At 52.2% G+C, this 22,269-nt stretch overlaps 2 protein-coding genes across 7 annotated transcripts in view; both read right to left on the bottom strand.

The window, feature by feature from the left end:
- Positions 1–627: 627 nt before the first annotated feature.
- On the bottom strand, positions 628–8,602 carry C1QB (complement C1q B chain). The gene is made up of 3 exons (XM_050792677.1): positions 8,519–8,602; positions 2,517–2,720; positions 628–1,348 (listed from the first exon to the last, which is right to left on the bottom strand). Exons 2-3 carry the CDS (start codon positions 2,701–2,703, stop codon positions 774–776), a joined length of 762 nt encoding a protein of 253 aa, XP_050648634.1. The 5' UTR covers positions 2,704–2,720; positions 8,519–8,602; the 3' UTR covers positions 628–773.
- Positions 8,603–14,012: 5,410 nt separating this feature from the next.
- The window catches only part of C1QC (complement C1q C chain), a 110,206-nt gene continuing 101,949 nt past the window's right edge, over positions 14,013–22,269 (bottom strand). For 4 of the 6 annotated variants that reach the window (XM_050792697.1, XM_050792689.1, XM_050792701.1 and 1 more), the window contains exons 2-4: positions 18,383–18,464; positions 17,905–18,098; positions 14,013–14,899 (exon numbers count right to left, since the gene is read on the bottom strand). In XM_050792697.1, coding sequence (XP_050648654.1) covers positions 14,343–14,899; positions 17,905–18,085 — 738 coding nt within the window. In that variant the 5' untranslated portion in view covers positions 18,086–18,098; positions 18,383–18,464 and the 3' untranslated portion in view covers positions 14,013–14,342. Of the gene's footprint in view, positions 14,900–17,904; positions 18,099–18,359; positions 18,481–22,269 lie in introns of those variants that run through there. The other 2 variants (XM_050792687.1, XM_050792708.1) reach the window with 2 other exon arrangements.

The raw sequence follows: 22,269 nt of genomic DNA, 5'->3' as shown, positions 1-22,269 counted from the left end.
CTGGGACTGTATCTGGTGGGCAGTGGGGAGCCACTGAAGGTTTTTGAGCAGGGGAGTGACATTTGCTCTAACTGGATGACTGAGCTTGTGCTAGGCTGGGAAGACACTGGGAGGAAGGGCATGTGGGGAGAATAAAAAGGGAAAGGTTCCTACTCCAAGGTCAGTTAAAGCCTTGGAGGAGGACCTCTTGATCGTTGGTGGGGGTAAGGGGAAGGGACAAGCACAGAGCCCCTCTAGGGGCTGGCCTAGACATGTTGCCTTTAAAAAAGGTCTCAGGCCATCAGTGGGCAGGCCTGCCCTTGAATCCCAGCCCTGCTGTGAGATTGTGGACAATCCCTTCATCCCTTCTGATCCTCAGTTTGCTCTTCTGTAAGCTGGGCATGATGCGCCGTCTCCCCCAGGAGGAGTGTGAGGATTAATGAGAGAATCAGGAAAAGGTATAGGCTACTGCTGGGAGCATAGTTGGTGTTGGATCCCCGCCTCCCACTGTGTGGCTGGCACAGAGCAGCACACGGACAGAGACTTCATTCATTCATGGTTCATTCATTCATGTAACCAACACTTCTGAGCATGGCATTTCTGGTGTGCCAGGTGCTTGGACACAGAGTTGAATTACACCACTGTCCCTTGGCCTTGAAGAGTTTATTTACTCATTCACTCAGCAACATTCACCAAGCCCCACTGTGTGCATTGGCTGGGCAAGGGGTAGTGTTGGGGGTAGAGTGAGCGTTGCTGGAAGGGGGAGCCAGGGTGGGTGTGAAGCAGCCCACAGGTCAGGCCTCCACATCTGGAAAGAGCAGGAACCCGGAGAAGATGCTGTTGGCACCCTCCATGCCCAGTAGTGAGTTCTTGTCAGTGGCCTGCAGGAAGACGTTCTCCCCCTGCTCCAGCTTGAGGACCATGCCGCCGGTGGTGACCTGGAAGGTGTTGTAGGCGTAGTCGCAGAAGGTGACCACCTTCTGTGGGCGCTCCCGGCCACGCATGAGCTTCACACACAGGTTCCCTCGAGAGCTGGCGTGGTAGGTGAAGTAGTAGAGGCCGGGCACCCTGCAGGTGAACTTGCCACTGCGGGGCTCGTAGTTGTTGTTCATGTTGGTGATCACGTGGTCGAAGCGGATGGTCTGGTCCCGGCGCAGGGGGGTGTTGATGGTTCTTGTGGCAGAGAAGGCGATTTTCTGGGTGGCCTTGTAGTCTCCCGATTCACCTTTGGGGCCTGGGGCTCCAGGGGCTCCTGGGCCGCCTTTAGGGCCCATGGGGCCCTTGGGGCCGACTTTTCCTGGATTCCCAGGAATCCCTGGGTCTCCCTTCTCTCCGAACTCACCATGGTCTCCAGCCAGCCCTGGAAGCCCTGGAAAAGCAGAGACCAAAGAAATGAGATCATTGAGACCAAAAGGAGGCCTGTGCTGGGACGTTGGGCAGGACCCCGCCTCTCTCTCAGCCTCAGCCTCCCATCTGTAAAACAAAGGAGGCAGTGTCAGACAGGGGCTCTGGGTCTCCCTCCAGCCCAGCTTCCTGAGCCTATGATATGCTTGACTTTCATGGGAGCTGCTGCCCGTGGGGAAGAGAACGGCTCCTTGCTAAGGAAGGTGCTAGGCCGGCCCTCCTCCTCAGCTTGTGTGGGGGTCCTTGTTCAGGCTAGAGCAGGGATAATGAGTGCTGTCCCCCTCTATCCCTCACCCCTGGCAGACATCCCTAACCAACCATGACTTTCACTCTTGCTGCTCCTGGAAATGGACTTTAGACTCCTTCTCACTCCACCCCCAAGCAGCCACTACCCCTTGGTTTGGCACAACACAAGATAAAACCGATTTTCCTGTAGGGTGGCAGAGAATAGGGCCTGAGAAGATGGGATCTGGGGACAGAGAGATGTGCTTCGTGTGTCACATCTGCCATTAGTAGTGGTGTCACCTTGACTGAGTCACATTTCCTGAGGCTCAGCCTCCTCACCTGTCAAATGGGGATGAAGGTATTTTGTGGGATTGTGAGGATTACATGAGATTAAGTGAGGAGAGTGACTGGCACAGAGGGTTGCTCTATAACCATAAGTTAAATGAATGAATAAGCCAAATTTTACAGAGGGGTTTTCACAGTGGGGAGTCTCATCTGAACCCCATGACAACCCCACAAAAGTATCATTGCCCCCATCTTACAGGTGAGGAAGTAGCAATTCAGAGAGGAGAAGTCACTTGCCCAGGAGGTAAGTTTAAACACAGAACTCTGTGGCCACAGCGGCACTCTCTCTCCACCTGAATTTAATGCAAGAGACCTGTGGTCTGGTCTTAGCCTCAACATTTACTGGGCTACCTTGAGTAAGTCAGTAGCCTTTCTAAATGCTTGCTTTCCTGTCTGTAAAATGGGAATCAGAATTCCCTCCTTACAAAGTTACTGCAAGGGTTAAGCAAGCTGTTGGATTTGCCAGTGCTTCTGCAGTCTCAAAGGCAGGCAACTGTGACTTGGGAGGCAGAAGACGGGAAACTTGGTCAGTATTACCAATGTGCCTCTAAATCCCATGGTACCTTTCTCTCCTTTTATCCCTGGGGTCCCAGGTTGGCCATCGGAGCCAGGTGTCCCAGGGATACCCGGAGTGCCAGGGATGGCTGGGGGCCCGGTGCAGCTGCCCTGGGCCCAGGAGACATCAAGCAGACCCAGGAGCAGGAGCAACATCAGTACTGGGATGCTGCCCCACAGGATCTTCATCATCATACTGTGTCAGATGTCTCCTGTGGAGGAGAACACAATGTGAGAGGCTACCACCATGGTGATCCTATCATCCATCCTTCTATCCATCCATCCATCCATCCATCCATCCATCCATCCATCTCTCTATCCCTCCATCCCTGCATCCATTCATCCATCCATCTATCCCTCTGCCCATCCCTGCATCCACCCATCCATCATCCATCCATCCATCCATCCATCCATCCATCCATCCATCCATCCATCTCTCTATCCCTCCATCCCTGCATCCATCTGTCCATTCATCCATCCAACCACCCATCCGTCCCTCCCTCCATCCCGCTGTCCATCCATCCATCCCTCCATCCTTCCATCCCTGCATCCCTCTGTCCATCCATCCATCCATCCTTCTGCCCCTGCATCCCTCCATCCCTCTGTCCATCTATCCATCTATTCATTCATCCATCCATCCCTCTATTCCTCCATCTGTCCCTCCATCCATCCATTCCTCCATCCACATGTTCACTGATTGTCCCCTATCTACCAGACCCTGTGAAGGTGGTGGGGATTCAGTGAAGAACAAGACAGATACGGTCCCTGCCCTCATGGTCTTGTGCCCCTAGTGGGGACAGATACAAACAGGTAGATATAAACAGGTCAGCATACAAGTAAATAGAAATAGCGATAGACTGTGATTGGTGCTCTGAAAGAAAGGGAAGGATGCTGGGAGGCGGAGTAACTGGGCTGGAGGTGGGAGGTGATGGATTTTGTGAGGAAAGTCCTCCCACCAGGAAAGTCTTCTCCAAGGGGAAGCCACTCTTGGAACTGATGGTTAGGCTGAGACCTGAAGGTCCAGAAAAGTGGGGGCAAGAATGTTCCAGGAGGACAGAAAAGTATGGAGATGGCCCAGAAGTAGGACAGAGGTTGGGATGTTGAGGATCATCAGGAGGCCAGTATGGCAGAGGGGAGCGAGGGTTCAAGTGACAGGAAGCAAGACTGGAGAGGCAACTAGGCTACTGTGAGTTTGAGGGTTTTATTCCCCCAAAGCTCTTATTCAGTAGAGCTTCTGAATTCAGGGTATGATGCTCCTTATGGAGAGGCCACCTTGCATGCTTAGAGCATCCCTGCATCTACTGTGATTCCTACACCAAACAGGACACTGAGGCTCAGGGAGGCCAAGTCACTTGCTCAAAGTCATACAGGAAGGAATGAAGCCAATGTCCCTGCCAGCATACCAGGCTGTTTCTGCTGGTGGAATATTCTCAGAGCTGTGACTCTGGCAAGAGGGCAGTGATGGCTCCTTTTTAATCCCAAAGAACTAGGAAGAAGCTGGTGGGCTGTCTCAAACAGGTCAGCATGGCCTGTGTTCCATGCCGTTAAATCTCAGGACAGAGTGGCCTTAAAGTTCATCTAGTTTAACCCTTAGCCTATATATTTTTAATTGAGGCAACATTCCTACAACATAAAATTAACCAGTTTAAAGCAAGCATTTTAGTAGTGTTGAATATATTCACAGTCTTGTGTAATCCTCACTTCCACCTAGTTCCAAGACTTTTCATCACCCCAAAATAAAACTCTATGCCCGTTAAGCAGTTTCTTCTCAATCCTCTTTCCCCCAGCCCCTGACAACCACGAATCTGCTTTCTGTCCCTATGGATTTACCTATTCCTATTATTTCATATAAATGGAATTATACAACATGTGACCTTTTGTGTCTGACTTATTTCATTTAGTGTAATGTTTTCAAGGTTCATCCATGTTGTGGCATGTATCAGTACTTCATTCCTTTTTATAGCTGAATAATACTCCATTGTGTGGATACATGTGATATTGCAAAGTATATATTTGGTCTTCTACCTCTTTCCTGGCAGAGAACTCCTAAAATCCGTAAAATTTCCAAAGTGATGTCTTTCTGTATGCTAATGATTGATTGATGGCTGGCAGGCCCTAGGTAGCTTCAGGATGGGGCTGGTCACCAGGAAGACCAAGGCAGGCTTAGAGGGTCTGCTCTCAGCCCCACCCCCCAACCTCTGGGGAGGGGAGTGGGGCTGAAGGTTAAGTTGATTACCAATGGTCAGTGGTTTGATCAATCATGCCTACATAATAAAGCCTCCATAAAAATCCCAAAGAACTAGGTTTAGAGAACTTCCAAATAGCTGAACATGAGGAGGTTCCTTGGGGGTGGCGTGCCCAGGGACCTGGGCATGACAGTGGCACGCCCCTTCCCTCATACCTCACCCTGGGCATCTCCTCATCTGCATCCTTTATAGCATTCTTTATGATAAACTGCTAACCGTGTTTCCCTGAGTTCTGTGGGGCACTCTAGCAAAGAAACCAAACCCAAGGAGGGGGTTGTGAGAACCCCAACTTGAAGCTGATTGGTCAGAAGTTCTGGGAGCCTGGACTTGCAACTGGTGTCTGAGGGGGAGCAGTCTTGTGGGACCGAGCTCTCAGCCTGTGGGGACTGATGCTATTTCTAGACAGTATCAGAACCGAGCGGAAAGACAGCCAGCAGATTTGATTGCTTGCTGGTATATGGGGAGAAACCCCCCACACTTGGTCTCAGAAGTCTTCTGGGTTGACTGTCGTGGTGTGAGAGCAGAGGAAAATACAGTCTGTGTCTTTCCACTTACCGACTAGACTACAATTTGGTTTTTGGATTTTTGGTTTTTTTTGAGTTGGGGTCTCACTGTGTTGACCAGGCTGGTCTCGAACTCTGGAACTCAAGCGATCCTCCTGCCTCAGCCTCCTGAGTAGCTGGGATTACAGGCATGCACCATCTCGCTTGACTATTTGTTTATCCACTCATCATTGGTGGACATTTGGGAAGTTTCCACCTTTTGGCTACTGTGAAGAGTGCTGCTGTGAACATTTGTGAACCAGGACTTGAGTATCTGTTTGTAATTCTTTGGAGTTTATAACTAGAAGAGGAATTACCGCTTATGGCAATTCCATGTTTACGTTTCTGAGGACCCGTCAGCCTATTCTTAAGTTTCCTCAATGACACCTCTGCCAAGGTCCCCGTGTGGTGCCTCATCACACTCCCCTGCTGCACACACGTTGTGTTCACTCAGTCCTAAGAATTAATCACAACTGTAGCTGCACATCACATTATTTCCTTGGAAGAGTCAAGCTGAACTTTCTCAGCAGAGTGTGAGGAAATGACCTCTCTGCCAAGGGCTCTTCCATCCACGGTTTGCACCATTTCAGTGATGGGCAGCTCGTTACCTCTTGAGGCAGCCCATTCCACCTTTGCCCAGATCCAAATATTTTTCATCATTCAAGGCTTGGGTCAAAGCCTTCTTCCTCTGGGAAACCTTTCCTCAGAGGCTGAACTGTATCCTTTCTTAAAATGGGGGAGCAAAGTGGTCTCTGCCCACCTCCCAGAGCGGCCAAAGGGACCCAGGCGAGACCCCGGATGGGAAAGAGTCACAAAGCCCTGAGCCCCAAGCTCTCATTGGGACTTGTGGCTGCTACTGCTGCTGCTGTTCTCTGATCCTCACAACACCCTGGGGAAGTGGGTTGTGGTGAATTTCCCATCTTGCAGATGAAGAAACTGAGGATCAGAACTCAGAAAACAACCTACCCCAAATCACCCAGCAAACTATTTAACAGTAGGGTTGTGGCCAAACCCCTGCCCTCTCTGCCTCATGCTGGCTGTACCAACCTCAGAGTCTGGCATGTGGAGGGCCCCCTGGGACCAGAAAAAGCCAGCTGATATTTGGCTCCTATGCTCGGCAAATCAGCCTCAGCCCCTCAGCCAGGTCCTGATCAATTTCTTGCTCAAAGCCCTGAGTTATGGCGGACTCTGTGCACCAAGGAAAGGAAGCTGTAAAGATGAGCATGGCCAGGGTCTGCTGGTGACAGCTTTAGGTTCTGTCAGGCTCTATGCTCTGAAGAGAGGGTGGCTCAGGGGCATGGTCCTGCTTGTCCCCGAACAAGCATCAGCTCTCACTCTTGCCCTTCTAAAGGTTTTACAATTTGATAACTTTAATAAGTTGGGTACTTATGGGCCAGGCTGTGAGCCAGCTGGTTTACATGCCATTATCTCATGTAATTTGATGCTCAGCCCCTGAGAATGCACTCTTGCTTTCTCATTTTACAGATAAGGAAACGGGATCAGAGAGGGCAAGCACCTTGATAAAAGTCACACAGCTCCTGTGTGGCTGGGAGTCAAACCCACATCCACTGGATCTTAAAACTCAATGTTATGTTAAGAGGTCACTGTACCTGGTGGTTAAAACATAAACTTTGAGGCCAGACAGCCTGATAAAAGGACTAACGCATGGGGCACGCTAAGAGTAGTGGTAGGCACACGGTCAGTATTCGGTGAAAGTGGCTTTTTACCACCACGATGCTTGCGGCTCTTGTTAGGCAGCACACATTCACCTGGTGGTGGGAGCCTAGAGTGTCATAAGGAAAGCAACACTCAGCATTCACGTAAGGTCTCTACTGCTTCTTAGCTAAGGGACTTGGGAAATCACTCCTCTCTGGTCACAGTTTACCCTCCTATAAAGTGGGGATAATGCTACTCTATCCCTCATAGGGTATGTGAGAGGACATGAGTTACAGCTTCCGACAGATCCTGGCATGTTGGAAATGCTTAATGAATATTAGCTATTTTATTATTATCACTGTCATCCAAGAATTCCTGAGTGGTTGAACAAAAGGGAAGATGGTTGGAGAAGTAAAAAAAGACAATCCCTTTGAGAGACTGGGCTTAGAGGGAGGGGCTCTGTCAGTTGGAGGCAGCCAGGGGTGGAGAGCTGTGACCAGCTGGTGGGGGGAAGGGTGGAGAGCAGGGTACTGACGGGACTTGGGCTTCTTGGGGAAGCCAGGGGCAGGGGAAGTGGGAAAGTGCTGGTTCTAGTCCATTTCAAATGCCACCGAGTTTCAGGCTTGGGTTAGGGCTTACAACTCACCTGGTTTAACTGCCTCCTGCCTGTGCCAGCCCATGATCATTACCAGCCTGGTTTCTCCTGTCTTCCCCCCAGGCTCTGACCTTTCCATCTCCTTCGGTCCCCGCAGTCCCTTTCCCCAACGTGGAGTCAGGCCCACTTGACTTTAAAGCCCCATCTGCTACCGGCTGCATAACCTCAGGCAAGTGCCTTAACCTCTCTGAGTCTCTTGGCAACGCTGATTTCAACCTGACAGGGCTGCCGGAAGGATGACAGGAGAAGGCGCTTAGAAGAAATAAGGTCCCCCCGCCCCGTGCAGTGCCACATCCCACTCCCCCACTGCACAAACATTGCGCTCACTCAGTACTAGCTGAGAACTCATCGTAACTCTACGTGCACGTCCCCTTATTTATTTGCAAGAGTCAAGCTGAGTTTTCTCGGCAGAGTATAAGGAGATAAGCAAGGTGTTGGGGAAATGTTGGGCTGGGCAGGAGCGACTGGGTTCTAATCCCACTCCTGCCTCCGGTTTACTGATACATTTTGAGCCAGGGCATGCACTAAGCTTTTGCAAGCTTGATCTCCTATAGGGCACAGCAGCCCTGAGAGGTTCTGTTCTCCACAGAGGGGCGGGCTGACAGAGGTTAGGTGACTTGCCCAAGATGACCAACACATAAGATGCAGAGCCAGTCTCTGTGATGCCAAAGCCCTTATGTGCCAGGCTTTTAGACGGCCTGCCCATCCGCTGGGCCCTGGGTAGCAGCAGACTCCCCAGCTCACCCCAGAGAGCTGGATCCCATGGGTCTGGGATTGGGCCCAGTGACCTGCACTGTTAAACAGCCCAGCTGGCTCCAAGGCAGGCAACGCAAAGCTCACACTTACGGAATCACCACTTTCCGCCATACTGGCCCTGCCAGCCTCCCCCAGGTGCCAAGCCCCGTCCTCACCTGGGAAGCCGGCGTCCTGTGATGCCGCTGGGCTGAGCAGCAGTGGGACCAGGAGCCGGGAGCCTGCTGCCCTCGGTCCGAAGCGGAAGTTCCCTTCCCCAGACGAGGGAAGGGCTTTCCCCTGACGGTCCCCTCCCACGGCCCAGCAGGCTGGCCCCTTTCCCATCCCCCCACTGTCCCCCCACCCTGCTGCCCTCAGGCAGTTTCAGGTCCCATTTCTGCAACCCACCGGATTTACTGTAAATGAGATGGGTGGGTGGCAAGTTTGGCTTTGCCGACTCAGCATCTGTGGGGAGAACACGCCGTCCTGGGGGAACGTCCGAAGCTCACCCTCCCAGGCTCTCTGACCTCGTGATCTTCTTCTTCACTGGGCAGGGGTGTTCCTCAGTGACCATCATGTGGCTGGCCCGGTGCCTGAGCGCTGGCTTAGAATCAGAGACTTTGATTCCCATCTCGGCTCTGCCGCTTGCCAGCTTACGTGTTCTCAGTCAAGGGAGCCCCAAGGGAGCCCCAATTTTCTCTGCTATAGGATGGGACCATAATCATACCTGCTCTACAGATACAGATCTCACAGGCTGCTGGGAGGATAATGGAGGAAATGATGGGGAAGGAACTGTCCGGGGGTAAACTGTAAAGGGCTGTGCACATGTTCATTGTTAATATCACTTCATGTCCCAGGCTTCCCCTTTCTGGGCTCATCTCTTCTGCTTCCTTCCCATTCTGTGCCCCTGCTCTTTCCCTGTTCTCAGAAAATAATCTCATAATGAATTTTATTTTATTTTATTATTTTTTTTTAATTAATTTTTTTTTTTGAGACGGAGTCTCACGCTCTTGCCCAGGCTGGAGTGCAGTGGCGCGATCTCGGCTCACTGCAAGCTCCGCCTCCCGGGTTCCCGCCATTCTCCTGCCTCAGCCTCCTGAGTAGCTGGGACTACAGGCGCCCGCCACCGCGCCCGGCTAATTTTTTGTATTTTTAGTAGAGACGGGGTTTCACTGTGGTCTCGATCTCCTGACCTTGTGATCCGCCCGCCTCGGCCTCCCAAAGTGCTGGGATTACAGGCTTGAGCCACCGCGCCCGGCCTCATAATGAATTTTAAATGTGTTCATTATTTATTGATACCCCTCCCTCTGCTTCCAGCAGGGCTTGAAGCTGATGACAATAATAGGCCCAGGCAGGAGCCTGTCGCTTCTTCTCAGTCCTGGAGTCACACCAAGTTAGGGCCGGAGAGGGGCTGAGGTCACTCGGCTCGTCCTCCTCATTTTATACACGGGGAAACTGAGGCTCAGAAGGGAGAGCCATCATTTAATGAATATTTAGTGTTCGCCTCCATGTGCTGGGCACTGAAGAGAGAGCGCTTAGCAAATCAGCCATGGTCCCTGTCCCCATGGGGCTTCCCTTCTACGGGGGGGGAGACCGGTATTAAACATGGAATGACATGAGGCTTCATTGCTTCTGTGATAAATGTCACAGAAAGAGTGACTGCTGGGGCCGACACCTCATGGAAGTGGCAGATACAGGCCTGGAAGCCGCATCCCTGGCACTAGGTTATCAGTCTCTCCCTGTGGCTGCCTCTCAGACGCCGTGATGACCAGCAAGCACCAGGAGCTGGAGGGCCCTCTTGACAACTGTGCTTGGAGACGGAAATTCACTGGGCTTGTGGGTGTGGCTTGGTGGAAATTAAGTGTTAACTGCGGTGGGTGAACAGGAGGGAAAGGTAAGTTTGACAAAACCAAAAGGTCTCTGAGCTCAGTCAACTATAGTCCCAAAAGGACCCAGGCTAGGGTGAAGAGAAGAAGCAGCTTCTCCACAAAGGGAGAAACGAGTTAGTAGGTTGCAAGTTGAGGAGTTCTGAGCATTCCCAAAGCCGAGTGGCCCTGGGCCTCTAATTCTCTCTCTCTCTCTTTTTTTTTTTCCTTGAGATGGAGTCTCAGTCTGTTGCTCAGACTGGAGTGCAGTGGTGTGATCTCGGCTCACTGGAGCCCCTGCCTCCCGAATTCAAGCAATTCTCCTGCCTCAGCCTCCCAAGTAGCTGGGACTACAGGTGCATGCCACCACGCGCAGCTAATTTTTGTATTTTTTAAAGTAGAGACAGGGTTTCACCATGTTGGTCAGGCTGGTCTCAAACTCCTGACCTCAAGTGATCTGCCTGCCTCGGCCTCCCAAAGTGTTGAGATTATAGGCCTGAGCCACTGTGCCCGGCCTCTGGGCGTCTAATTCTTAGGTGGCTAATGGCAATGGGAAAAGATGGATGTGAATTTCGGGTAGAAGCAGTGAGGCTAAGAACAGGAAGCAGCAGAGGTGGGTTGGGAGCATGGACTTGGGCAGTTTGAATCCCAGCTCTGTGTCTTGCTAACTATGTGGCCTCAGGAATGTTTGCTGGCCTCGGTTTCCTCGTGTAGAAATGGGAGGCATGAACGCCTATCTCCTGGGGCTGTTTTGGGGGCCAGCGAGGTCACCCTGCCATGTCCAGGGCCAGCTGAGTGCCCAGCCCTTGGTGGGCACCCACTGCAAACGTGGGAACGGTATTACTTATATGAAGAGAAGATGGAATTCTTGGAACCCAGGAGCAAAGAAGCCAGGCCTGGATTAAGAGGAGGCCTGGACTTGGGGATCAGGAGCTGAGGGGCCCACTGATGGGAGTCAGCTGGTCTCTGTACCCACAAAATTTTGGACTTGCCTCTCTGATTGAGAGTGGAAAATCCCTGATCTCTGCAAAGACTAGAAAAAGAAACCTATACCCCTCACCTGCCTGTGGTTGGAAAGGGGTTCCTTGCAGCTTGGGGTGTCTTGTCCTGGCTCCTGCCCCATGTCCACCCCTCCTTGCCTGCCCCACTGAAAACTCTCCCCCGCCTCCTCTTGGCAAAGCAGACAAGCTGGCATTTTCAAAGGCTTGCCTCCCCTGACGAAGAGAGAACAACAAGGAAACAATTATGGAAAATAAAAATGGCACAAAAATTGTCATTTCCAAAGTACAGGTTTCTGATCTGACACTGTGACCTACATAAACGGTGTATTGATTTTTTAAACAAAAGAGAAATGAGAAGAAAGATGTATCACTTAAGGCTTCGCCCGGCGGATGGCTCAGAGGTTGGTGGAGGAGAACAGTGGATGCCGTGGCCGTGGCCTTTACGCCATCCCCGCCAGGGGCACTGGACTCAGTGAACCGCCCGGGTTCCTCCGTGCCTGCCTGCTGCTCTCCCTCTGTGTATTTCTGTATGTGTATGTGTGTGTATATATGTGTGCATGTATATGTGTGTATGTATGTGTGTATGCATCTGTGTGTATATCTGTGTGTACATGTGCATGAGTGTCTATGTGTGTATGTGTGTCTCTGTGTGTGTCTGTGAATGTGTGTGGATGTGTGGATGTCTATGTGTGGATGTCTATGTGTGTGTGTCAGTGTGTGTGCATGTATATGCATGTGTGTATGTATGTGCATGTATATGCGTATATGTGTATGTGTGTTTCTGTGTGTATGCATATATCTATGTGTTGCGTGGATAGTGTATGCATGTATATGTGTGTGTATGTGTATATATGTGTATGTGTGTGTATGTGTATACATGTATGTATGTGTATATCTGTGTATATAGGTGTATTTTTATATGTGTATATGTGTGGATGTCTGTGCATGTGTCTGTGTATATATGTGTATAAATATGTGTATGTGTATGCATATATGTGTGTATGTCTGTGCATGTGCCTATATATGTGTGTATGTATGTACATATGTGTGTATGTTTGCATATGTATGTAATTTGTATGTGTATATATGTGTTTGTGTGTATGTGTTTGTATGCATATATGTGTATGTATGTGTTTGTATGGTTTGTGTGTATGCATATGTGTGTATGTCTGTACATGTGTCTTTATATGCATGTGTATATATGCATATATGTGTGTGTGCATGTGTGTGTGTGTCTTTCTCTCCCTCCTTCCCATCTTACACACTTTTCATGCTCCTGTCATGTGCCAGGTGTGTATGGAAGGGGCCATCCCCCATGATTCTTACAGTCTAGAGGGGAGGCAGACCTGTAAGTGACTAAGTGCACAAAAGCCAGTTGGTTGGCTGTGTGCATCAGATTCCCCTGCAAACCGCCAACTCATTTACAGCCTGGTCTTCCCCAGACCTTTATAACACAGCGCGGAGTTGAGAAATCTGGTTTTGCTTGTTTTATTTTGTTTTAAGTAAGTCTTTAGGTTAATTTTATTCACCACCTGATTTGGGAACCTGGGCTCTAAGGAGTCATGAATTTGTGCCCAAATTTGTGGAAGGCACTGTGGGGACCCAAGGGGTAAATCGGAGAAGGCTTCGTGGAGGAGGTGATGTTTGTGTTGACTCCTGACAGTTGAGTGAATATTATCCAGGTGGATGGATGATTTGCAGGAGTGGGAGGGACTTCATGGGCAAAGGCAGGGAGTTGTGACACAGCCCCTTTCCCAAACAGAGGAGCCAAAGTGAATGGAGGTGGTTGTAGAACTCAGCTTGAGCCACTGCTCTTCACAGCCCATGCCTCAGTTGGCTGGTGCTTCCATGACTCCGTGGGGCTTTGTGGAACCAAGCTGTGATCACAGCCAGGACAGGCCAGGTTCTCCCAGGCTAGAGTGAGCCTCGAGTCTGACTGGGTGCTGAGAATTGGACCAGGAGTCTGCATAGGAAAGTTAGACTTTTGATCTTTTTGTACCTGAAACATCAAATTGTGGGCTTCCATCATCCTCCAAGAAGGACCATGGTGGCTGGGTCCAACCACCAACAACCTCACAGTCCAAACTTGATGGCTGGTGGGCAGCAGTGGCTTGAGATCTCCTGGGAGTCCCAGAGTCTGTGAGTTATTTGGGGTAATTCAAACATCTGGGGGGCCAATTCTCTCTCTCTCTCTCTCTCCCCCCCTCATGCCCATCTCAGAGCATGATTATGAATATTAAATGAGTTAATATGTGTAAAGTGCTTAGAGTAATGACTGGCATATACTAGGTGCTCAGTAAATGTTAGTTATTATGATTTTATTCATTCATTCATTTACTCTGCTTTTAGTTGTTCACTTACCCACTTATGCATTCATTCATTCACACCAATTTCTTATTCATTCAGCACAAATTCATTGCACACATCTTGTCTTTGTCTGTACTGGGCTTACCCAAGCCCAGTTCCCTCCCATGGTAAATGCTCCTGAAGTTCAGCACAGGCCCGGGAAGTCAAACTGATTCCCATTTACCTGTGACCTTGGATACCTTTAATAATGGCAGTGCCTCTCCCACCAAAAAAAAAGTGAGAGTGGATGACCCCTTGGGGACCTCTGGCAGCGTGTAACCACACTTAGAACATCTCTCTCCCACCAGGCCAAATGGCGCTGAGTCCCAACACTGGCAGCCAAGCTTTCCTGAGCACCAACCAGATACCTTGAGCCCAGAGCCCATGGACCGCTATGGCTGATGCAAAGTCGAAGATGTGAAGTTCAAAGAATCAGCAATGAGGAATCTGGGCCAGGCATATGTATTGATTTCATGATTTATTTATATATCTCCCCACCCCTTCCAATACTTGAAAACAAAACAAAACAAAAAAAGAATGGCAGTACCAGAAGGCATTGGTTACATGTCACAGGAACCACACAAGCAGTGACTCCTAAAGAAGTTCAGAGGAAGGAGAGAACCCATGTGGTGGGGTGGAGTGGGTTGGGGGTGGGTGAGCCAGGGTGGGCTCCCTGGAGGAGGAGTCCATCCGGCGGGGAGAATGGTCTAGGCAAGGATGCAGACTGGCCGGTAAGGTGGGTCCATGCAGGAAGCTGAGGGAGGTGGATGGCTCGAGCCCCTCTGCCCGCCCTAGTCGGGGAAGAGCAGGAAGCCGGAGAAGACGCTGTCGGAGCCCTGGATGCCCACCATGTCGTAGTAGTCATTGACACCCAGCCACACCTCCTCGCCCACCTGCAACCTCAGCAGCACACCGCCCGAGTTGACCTGATTGGCTTGGGACGTGTGGCCACAGAAAGTGACCACCTTGACGCCGCCGCGGTACAGCAGCACGCACAGGTTGGCTGTATGCGACGCGTGGTAGACAAAGTAGTAGAGGCCGGGGACTTTGCAGGTGAACTTGCCAGTGCTAGTGTCATAATCTCCCTGCGGGTTGGTAAGGACCGCATTGAATCTGATCAGGCTGTTGGGTGCAGGGGGCTGGTGGGTCTGCCGAGCGACCGTGAACACTGACTGGTACTTCTGCTTGTATCTGCCCTCCTCGCCTGGCTCTCCAGGGATGCCCATGGGGCCGGGCACCCCTGGCATCCCAGGGGGTCCCATGGGGCCATTTTTCCCAGGATGGCCAGGTGTGCCGGGTTCTCCCTTCTGCCCTTTGGGTCCTCGGGTCCCGGGAATGGCTGGGATTCCTGGAGATGGAGAAGGCAGAGAGAAAGGGTAGGGTGGGGGACAGGGAGGAGGGACCCTGAGGGTGTCTTCCAGGGAACACAGCGCTGGCGTTTGGTCTCTAGAATCTCATTCCCATAGATGGGCTGTCTCCCTAGGAGCCGGGTGCAGGGAGTCAGGCTTTGGCTGGAGGGAGAGAGAGAGTCTGGTTCAAGTCCTGCTTCTCCACCAACCCGCCCTTTGACCTTGTCTAAGGCACTTCCCTGTCTCTTGGCCTCAGTTTCCACATTTGTGATGGAGCAAGTAGGGAGCTCAGAGCTGGGCGGGATCTCAGATGCCATGAACGTCAGCCCACGGACAGATGGCATGTGGCCACACGTATCTTGCTGGGCCTGCACAATGTTTTTTACAATTTTTAATTGGAGCCCAACATGTACAAATTCAGAACTCATTTGAAATTGAAATTCTCAGAGCTCCTTGACAAAAAATCAGAAGGTTGGTCAGAGGCAGCTTAAGTTTCAGCTTCTGTCCACTCGCATCAGCCCCTTCAAGACCTTTTGCCTGATTTTGTATTTCTAATTTTTTTCAACTTTTTTATTTTGAAATAATTATAGAGACAAAGAAAGTTGGAAAAAAAAAAAAAAAAAAACAAAAGAACAGGGACTCTTCACCCAGTTTTCCCCAATGCCACAACTTGCATAACTAAAGTATAATGTCAAAACCAGGAAGTTGACAGAGCTTATCTAGACCTCACCAGTTTTATATACACTTGTGTGTGTGTGTGTGGTTCCAATATAATTTTGTCACGTGTAAATTTTTGTGACCACTCTCACCTCTGCAATCAAGCGTATCTGTCAGTTTGTATTATTTTTCACAAAGAGGACTCTCAACATTTTATAAGCTTCAGAGTCCCACAAAACCTATATCCACTTCTGAGATGGACTCCCCAGGTTAGCACATGGGAACCCCTGGATGGAGCCAAATTGAAGCCGCCCCACTACAGGGCCTGCTCTCTCCAGCTCACCCCAGCCCCATTCAGCCCACGTCAGCCCCCATGACAGCTGGCCTGGTTCAATTTCCCTCATGTTACCGATGAGGAAGCCGAGTCAGAGACTTGCCCAAGGCCATGCAGCCAGTTTGAGGTGCAGTCAGGTCTCTAACTCAAGTGTAGAGAATCCCAGGGTCTCACTCTGTTCCAGCCCCGATGATCTGAGCCTCTGTGAGATTTTTCTCCCCTTATCTAAATCATACCCATCTTTAAAGGTCTGACTCCAGTTTCCTCTTCCAGGAAGCCCTCCTTGACCACCCCCATCAGCCCTCATGTTTCCTTCCCTCCTCTGACTTCCATTGGGCTGGGAGTCTGTGCAGACCCATTTATGACAGATCCTCTATGACTTATGAACTTGTTAGGCCTCAGCATTGGGGTCAGGACCCAGCCGACCTGGCCTTCCCACCTGTGACCCTGGGAGGGTGACCTCCGTCCCTGAGCCTGTGTTTGCTCAGTTGAGATACAGGCCTAATAGAAGAGGGAGTCCCTGAAAGGGTGGAGTGGGAGAAGGCACAGTGCCAGGCACACCGCAGGAGGCGTGCCCTGGAGTGTCTGGTCCTCATGATGGCTCCAGGGATGCTGAGCAGAGCAGCATCTCATCCTTCGTGATGTCTTCAAACCACCAATTGAGAGGAGGCCAGGAAACAGCAATAGAGAGGGGGCTTGAGAGGCAGCCGAGGGCAGTGGTGGAGAATGTGGACTTGGGAGCTGGACAGGATCCCACTGTGTGGCTTTGGACAAGTTGCTCAATCTCTCTGAACCCCAGCTTTGACATTCGCAAAATGAGGGTCAATCACTTCTTCAAGGGATTGTGGCCTCGGTTTTATCATTCCTAAAACTGAGACCACACCTGGGACTTGGGGGCTCAATCATTGGTGGCCATCAGCTACCCTGGGCAGGGAGATGGCCAGAGGCAGCTGTGAAGTACAAGCTCCTGGAAGATGGCAGACCTGGAGACCTCATTGAGCTCACCCTAAGCTCACCCTAAATTGGAGAATTCCTTCTGGAAAGTTGGTGTTATTCCATCTATCCAGGAGGGAAGATGATGGTGGGACCACTCCGAAGGACATTCCTCTCAGCTGGCCTCCCTCCCTTCCACCGTGTCTGTCACCCCATCACCTCTGCTCGGTGTCACTCCAGGCCAGCTCCAGGCATGCCCAGCATCCCAGACGTGCCCAGCTCACTCACAGACAAGGCACTCACACTCCCCAGGGCTCCAGCCCCAGCCCCAGCCCCAGTCACCCATTCATAGCCTCAGCCCCCTTCTCTTATGCCAAGGATTGACTGTGGACCTCCAACAGAGGTTTCTCTGGCTGCAATTCCGACCTCTCGCTCCCCACCCCTCCAACTCTCCAGAATCCTAAGGAGGGAGGTGAGCACAGATCTCTGATAAAACCAATGATACAATAGCCTACACCTGTATAGACCTCCCCGGTGCTCAGGGCTGTTTTATATTTAAGTTAACTTAATCCTCACAGCAACCCTGTGAAGCAGGTGCTACCATCTCCTCGTTTTACAGATGAGGAAACTGAGGCACTGCGAGGTTAAGTAACTTGTGCGGGTTCACATAGACGGAATCAGTGGGGCTGGGATTTGAACCCTGGCATTGGATATGTTCACTGTGTGGGCCCCAGCTTCCCCAGGTGCCCATGTTGCAGGGCAAGAAAACTTTCCCTGCACCGTGTCCTGTGAGCCTCCTGGCCACCTTTGGGGCAGGCACTTAATCCCTCCCTATAATTGGGTGAGGAGGAGGAGGAGCACGGAGGTGCGCCGGGCCCAAGGTCACCTCTGGGGAGGCCTGAAGCCTGGGCTCTGAGGATAGAGGAGCCAGACCCACCGTGAGGGTCTGACTCTGCCCTGGGGCAGACGTAGCAGCAAGGGAATGCACTTCCTGCTGTCCCCTGCCCCCTGGTCAGCCCCAGACAGACACTCTGATCCCTGCCCCAGACCCAAACCCCTAAACCAGGCCAGCAGACTCACCTGGCTCCCCCTTAGGCCCTGGAAGTCCATCGTGCCCATCCTTCCCTGGTGCCCCGGGCAGGCCGGGCATCCCTGGGATCCCGTAGCAGCCTGTGTTGGCTTGGCCCCTGAGGGGCAGCAGCAGCAGGAGCAGCAGCAGCTTCAGCCCAAGGTGGGGCAGGGAGCTGGGCCCCACGTCCATCCCGGAGAAGGAACTGGGAGGGAGAGAGCTGAGCTGTCCCCGCCAGCCCCTCACCTGCCCCCAACCCTCTCATTCCCCAGGACCCGTCCTCCTCAACCCTCAGGAGCTCGCTTTCCTGCCTCCCCCAGGAGCCTCACCATGGATGGATGGTGGGGCCTCTTCTTCAGCCCAGGCCCCGGGGCCCAGGCTTCCTTCCCCTCACACACCAAGTTGCCCCTGGCACCACGTTTCAGGAAGGTGGCAGAAGGTGGGGGAAATGGCCATCTGCCCATACCTGGGCAGGGGTCCGGGCCTCACCTGTGGGTGAGCGGTTTCTGGCCTGGTCACAGAGATGTCCTCAGATCTGCTTCCCCTCTCCCAGACAAGAGGACACGGTGTCAGAGTGGTCAGAGCAAGGATTGCCCAAAGCAGGGCTGGGCCGCCTCCCCTTCTCGTGCCCTCCCCCAATCCCACATCCCCTTTCCCAGAATTTTCCCTGACTTGACACTTTCTTTTGGGTGCTGAGCCAGACTGACCACAGCAATACCCCTGCCCACATCCCCTACCGGCAGTCAGTGTCCGAAATGAGGAACTGTCCCCTGCCCCAGCATCTGGCTGAGGGCGTGTGTGTGTGTGTGTGTGTGTGTGTGTGTGTAAACACAAGCCCCCAGGGCACAGACGTCCCCTAGCGTCAGGTTCATCCCATCTAATGACCAATGTTAGCATTTGCTGTGCCTGAGACTCAGTTTTCCCAGAATCCCTAGGAGGAAGTTATTATCCCCCTTTACAGATGAGGAAACTGAGGCTCAGGAGGACATACACCATTGCCCAAAGTCACACACTCAGTGGTCTCTTGGGGCCCAAAGCCTTGCTCTGACCCCTCTGCTCAGCTGCCTCCAGAAACAAGCCTCACATGCACTTGTCAAGTTGCAAGCCTTGTTCTAGAAACTTCCATGTGCCCCATCCCAGTGGCCACACTTGGAGGTGGACCCCCAGGATGGATGCTTTGGCGGCAGGCAGCTGTTATGGTGCACGGGCTGCCCCAGCAACAGAGTCAGGGCCCTGGCTTCTCCTTCCAGCCCTGTCACTCCATTGACCAGATGCCTTCAGCAGATCACAGGTCCCTCTGGCCTCCCTTCTGTCTACTGGGGGGGCCTTGGCTTTCAGTATTGGTGCCTCTTCCATTGCTGGGGGCTCCTGGTCTTCCCTGATGGTTCCATCTTCCCTGCTAGCACCACCCTCCTCGCCTGCTTCCTGGGCATGCCCTGCCTCTGGGCTTGGAGCCCACCATGGCTGGTGAGGGGCTCCCCATCAGGACCAGGCCAGCAGAGCTGAGAGGCCCTCTCCCCTCTCCCTCTTCTCCTCACGTGAGATTCTAGGGATGAAGGGGCTGTCAGGCAGTAGCAGGGCTTCAGCCTCTACCCCATACCTGCCACCTGTGTCCATTGGTTCCCCCTCTGTAACATGGGGGCTTCTGACAGCTCCAGGCCAGTGGCTGGGATTCGGTGCACAACACACGTGCCTTGTCCCGTGCCAGGCATGGGCAGGTGTTCAGAGCTCTGCCCCTGCCTCGCTGAGGAACCCTCAGGGTCTCAGTCTCCCTTTCTGTGTCTCCACCCTGTGCTGTGGGGCTGCAGAGAGTGTGGGGTGAGTTAAGGGACACGAACGCACTTGGCCTTAGGAGTCCCTGGCGGGTGGAAGCCTGGGATGAGAATAAATGATGGACACATGCATTAAGGGGCTGGGGGCCACCCAGCCTGACGGCACTGGGCGCCTGTCTTCCCTCTTCACCTCCTCTGCGCCTGGGTCTGGCTTGTCCAGCAGGTGGCAGCCTCGGCCCACACTCAGCCCTCCCATGCCCCGCCCACTTGGCACTGCTCTGGGCTGCTCCAGTTCATTCCCCTCCTGGAGGGGCCAGAGATTTTGCATTGGTGTAGTGGGTGGATGGTGGGGTATGGGTAGGATTTAGGATAAGGGGGTGGTCGGGCACTCCCTGCACGTCCCGTTTATCTAGTTTGGCCTCTACTGCCGCTGATGGGGCCTCCACCCCTGGCATTTTCTTTGCATGCCCTAACCCTGTGGGGTCAGGCAGCCGTGGTTCAGCCCCAGGGCCCTTCCCCTTTCTGGCTGTGTGTCCTTGGGTAGATGTCCGCTGTCTCTGAGCCTCAGTGTCCACATCGATTTTGCTGGGATTAAATACATCAGTGGCCGTGGAATGCCCAGCACATAGGTGCCTGAAGACCCGTCTCTTTTCCTGGCGCTGGTTAAACAGTGTGTGTTCTGAGTGGGCGAGGCGGGGGGAGAGCAGGGCCGAGCTGACTCCGGACGGGAGCTGAGGGGCTACCCTGAGGCTGTGGATGGAGGGTTCGCCCTCTCCCTGGGCCCTCCTCACTTCTTCCCGACCCCCAAAGGCTGTTGGCAGAGCAGGGACAGTCCGAGGAGAAGGTCTTGTATTTTAGAGGTGGATACTCAAGTTGTGCACTCGAGGACCGCGAGGCCATTTGTGTGTCAAGTGGTGGATGGGAGGGACAGCCCTGTATTTCTGAGGCTGGCCCTGTGAGAGTTTGAGCGTGTGTGTAGGGAGGTCCGTGTGGGAAAGAAAGCAGGCATTCTGAGGCTCATGCACGCTGGAGTGAGGAGGATGTGTGTGCCTGGGTGTCAGGAGTGTGTCTGGGACACCTGCGGAAGACAGAGAGAACATGCGATAGTTCATGGATGTTACTTGTATGTCTGAGGCAGGGGCTGTGTGCTATGATGGCTCGTGCCTCCCTGAGTGTGTCTGTGGGTGTGAAGGCGTAACTGGTGTGTGTGTGTGTGTGTGTGTATGTGTGTGTGCAGCACAAAGATAAACCCAGCTTCCTTTGAGAAACTGCGTAGGGCATTGGACATTTTCAGATCTGAACTCCTGGCCTCCTTATTTCTCCCGCGTTCGAGGGACAGGATGGGATTTGCTGCTTTGTAGTAGCTTCCAGAGAGACAAGTAGGGGCCTGGAATGCACTGTGAGCATTCAAGACTCTCCCAGCCCCCAGCCCGGGCGGAATGTCCAGCAGGCAGCAGAGGCAGCAGCCCCAGTCTCCACACCTGCCGGGTGGAAGCCCAGGGCTGGACTTAGGAAACCTAGCTTCAGGAAGCACTGCTGAGCGCCCTTGGGCCAATTGCTTCCCCTCTCTGATTCCTGCCCCTGCCTTCCCAATACAGGGTTGGAAAAGCACCTGTGTGATGCGTCAAGTGCTTCATAGAAGCCGGGGAGGCTGGTGAGGGTAGTGGTTAAACACAGGCTTGGGCATCAGTAAGACTTGGGTTCAAATCTCAGCTCCTTCCCACCCCCCAACTTTTTTTTTTTTTTTTTTTTTTTTTTTTTGAGAGATGGAGTCTTGCTCTGTCACCTAGGCTGGAGTGCAGCGGCACGATCTCAGATCACTATAACTTCTGCCTCCCTGATTCAAGCAATTCTCCTGCCTCAGCTTCCCAAGTAGCTGCGCCACTACAGGTGTGTGCCACCACGCCCAGCTAATCTTTGTATTTTTAGTAGAGACGGGGTTTCACTATATGTTGGCCAGCCTGGTCTTGAACTCCTGACCTCAAGTGATCTGCCTGCCTTGGCCTCCCAAAGTGTTGGGATTACAGGCGTGAGCCACCGTGACTGGCCCCCAGATCCTCCCCTTAGATGCTGATTTGCTGATTGATGCCTACTCCTTGCAGCCTCAGTTTCATCATCTGTAATGTAGGGCCATCATACCATACCCAGAGCTTGATCATAAAGATTAAATAAAATATAATAATAGCAAAACTTCCATAGTCCTTATTATAAACCGAGCAGTGCTCTACAATTTTCATGTATTAAGTTATTTAATCTTCCCAATGACCCTTTGAGGTAGGCGCTATCATCAGTCCCACTTTCCTCAGATAAGGAAACTGAGATTTCAGAGCTTGTTAACATGCACATGATTAGACATCTAATAAGTGGTGGCATCAGGATTCAAACCTGGGTAGATGAGGCTGCTAGGACCTGCTAAACACATTGTGTGAAATACTAAGAATGGGCTGGGCGTGGTGGCACACACCTCTAATCCTAGCACTTTGGGAGGCCGAGGCTGGCAGATCACTTGAGGTCAGGAGTTCGAGACCAGCCTGGCCAACATGGTGAAACCCCTTCTCTACTAAAAATACAGAAAATTCACCGGGCATGGTGGCAGCTGCCTGT

Source organism: Macaca thibetana, chromosome 1 (assembly GCF_024542745.1).
Source record: "Macaca thibetana thibetana isolate TM-01 chromosome 1, ASM2454274v1, whole genome shotgun sequence".
NCBI classification, from domain to species: domain Eukaryota; kingdom Metazoa; phylum Chordata; class Mammalia; order Primates; family Cercopithecidae; genus Macaca; species Macaca thibetana.
The sequence above is the reverse complement of the archived record's forward strand: the minus strand, read 5'-3'. Positions and strand labels throughout refer to the sequence as shown.

What these genes read in the sequence shown, in the direction of transcription:
- C1QB (XM_050792677.1), bottom strand. Translation starts at nt 2,703, where the DNA reads ATGATGATGAAGATCCTGTGGGGCAGCATCCCAGTACTGATGTTGCTC. An exon ending in AGGGATAAAAGGAGAGAAAG is followed by an intron (nt 1,349 to 2,516) that starts GTACCATGGGAT and finishes CTGCTTTTCCAG; the next exon opens with GGCTTCCAGGGCTGGCTGGA.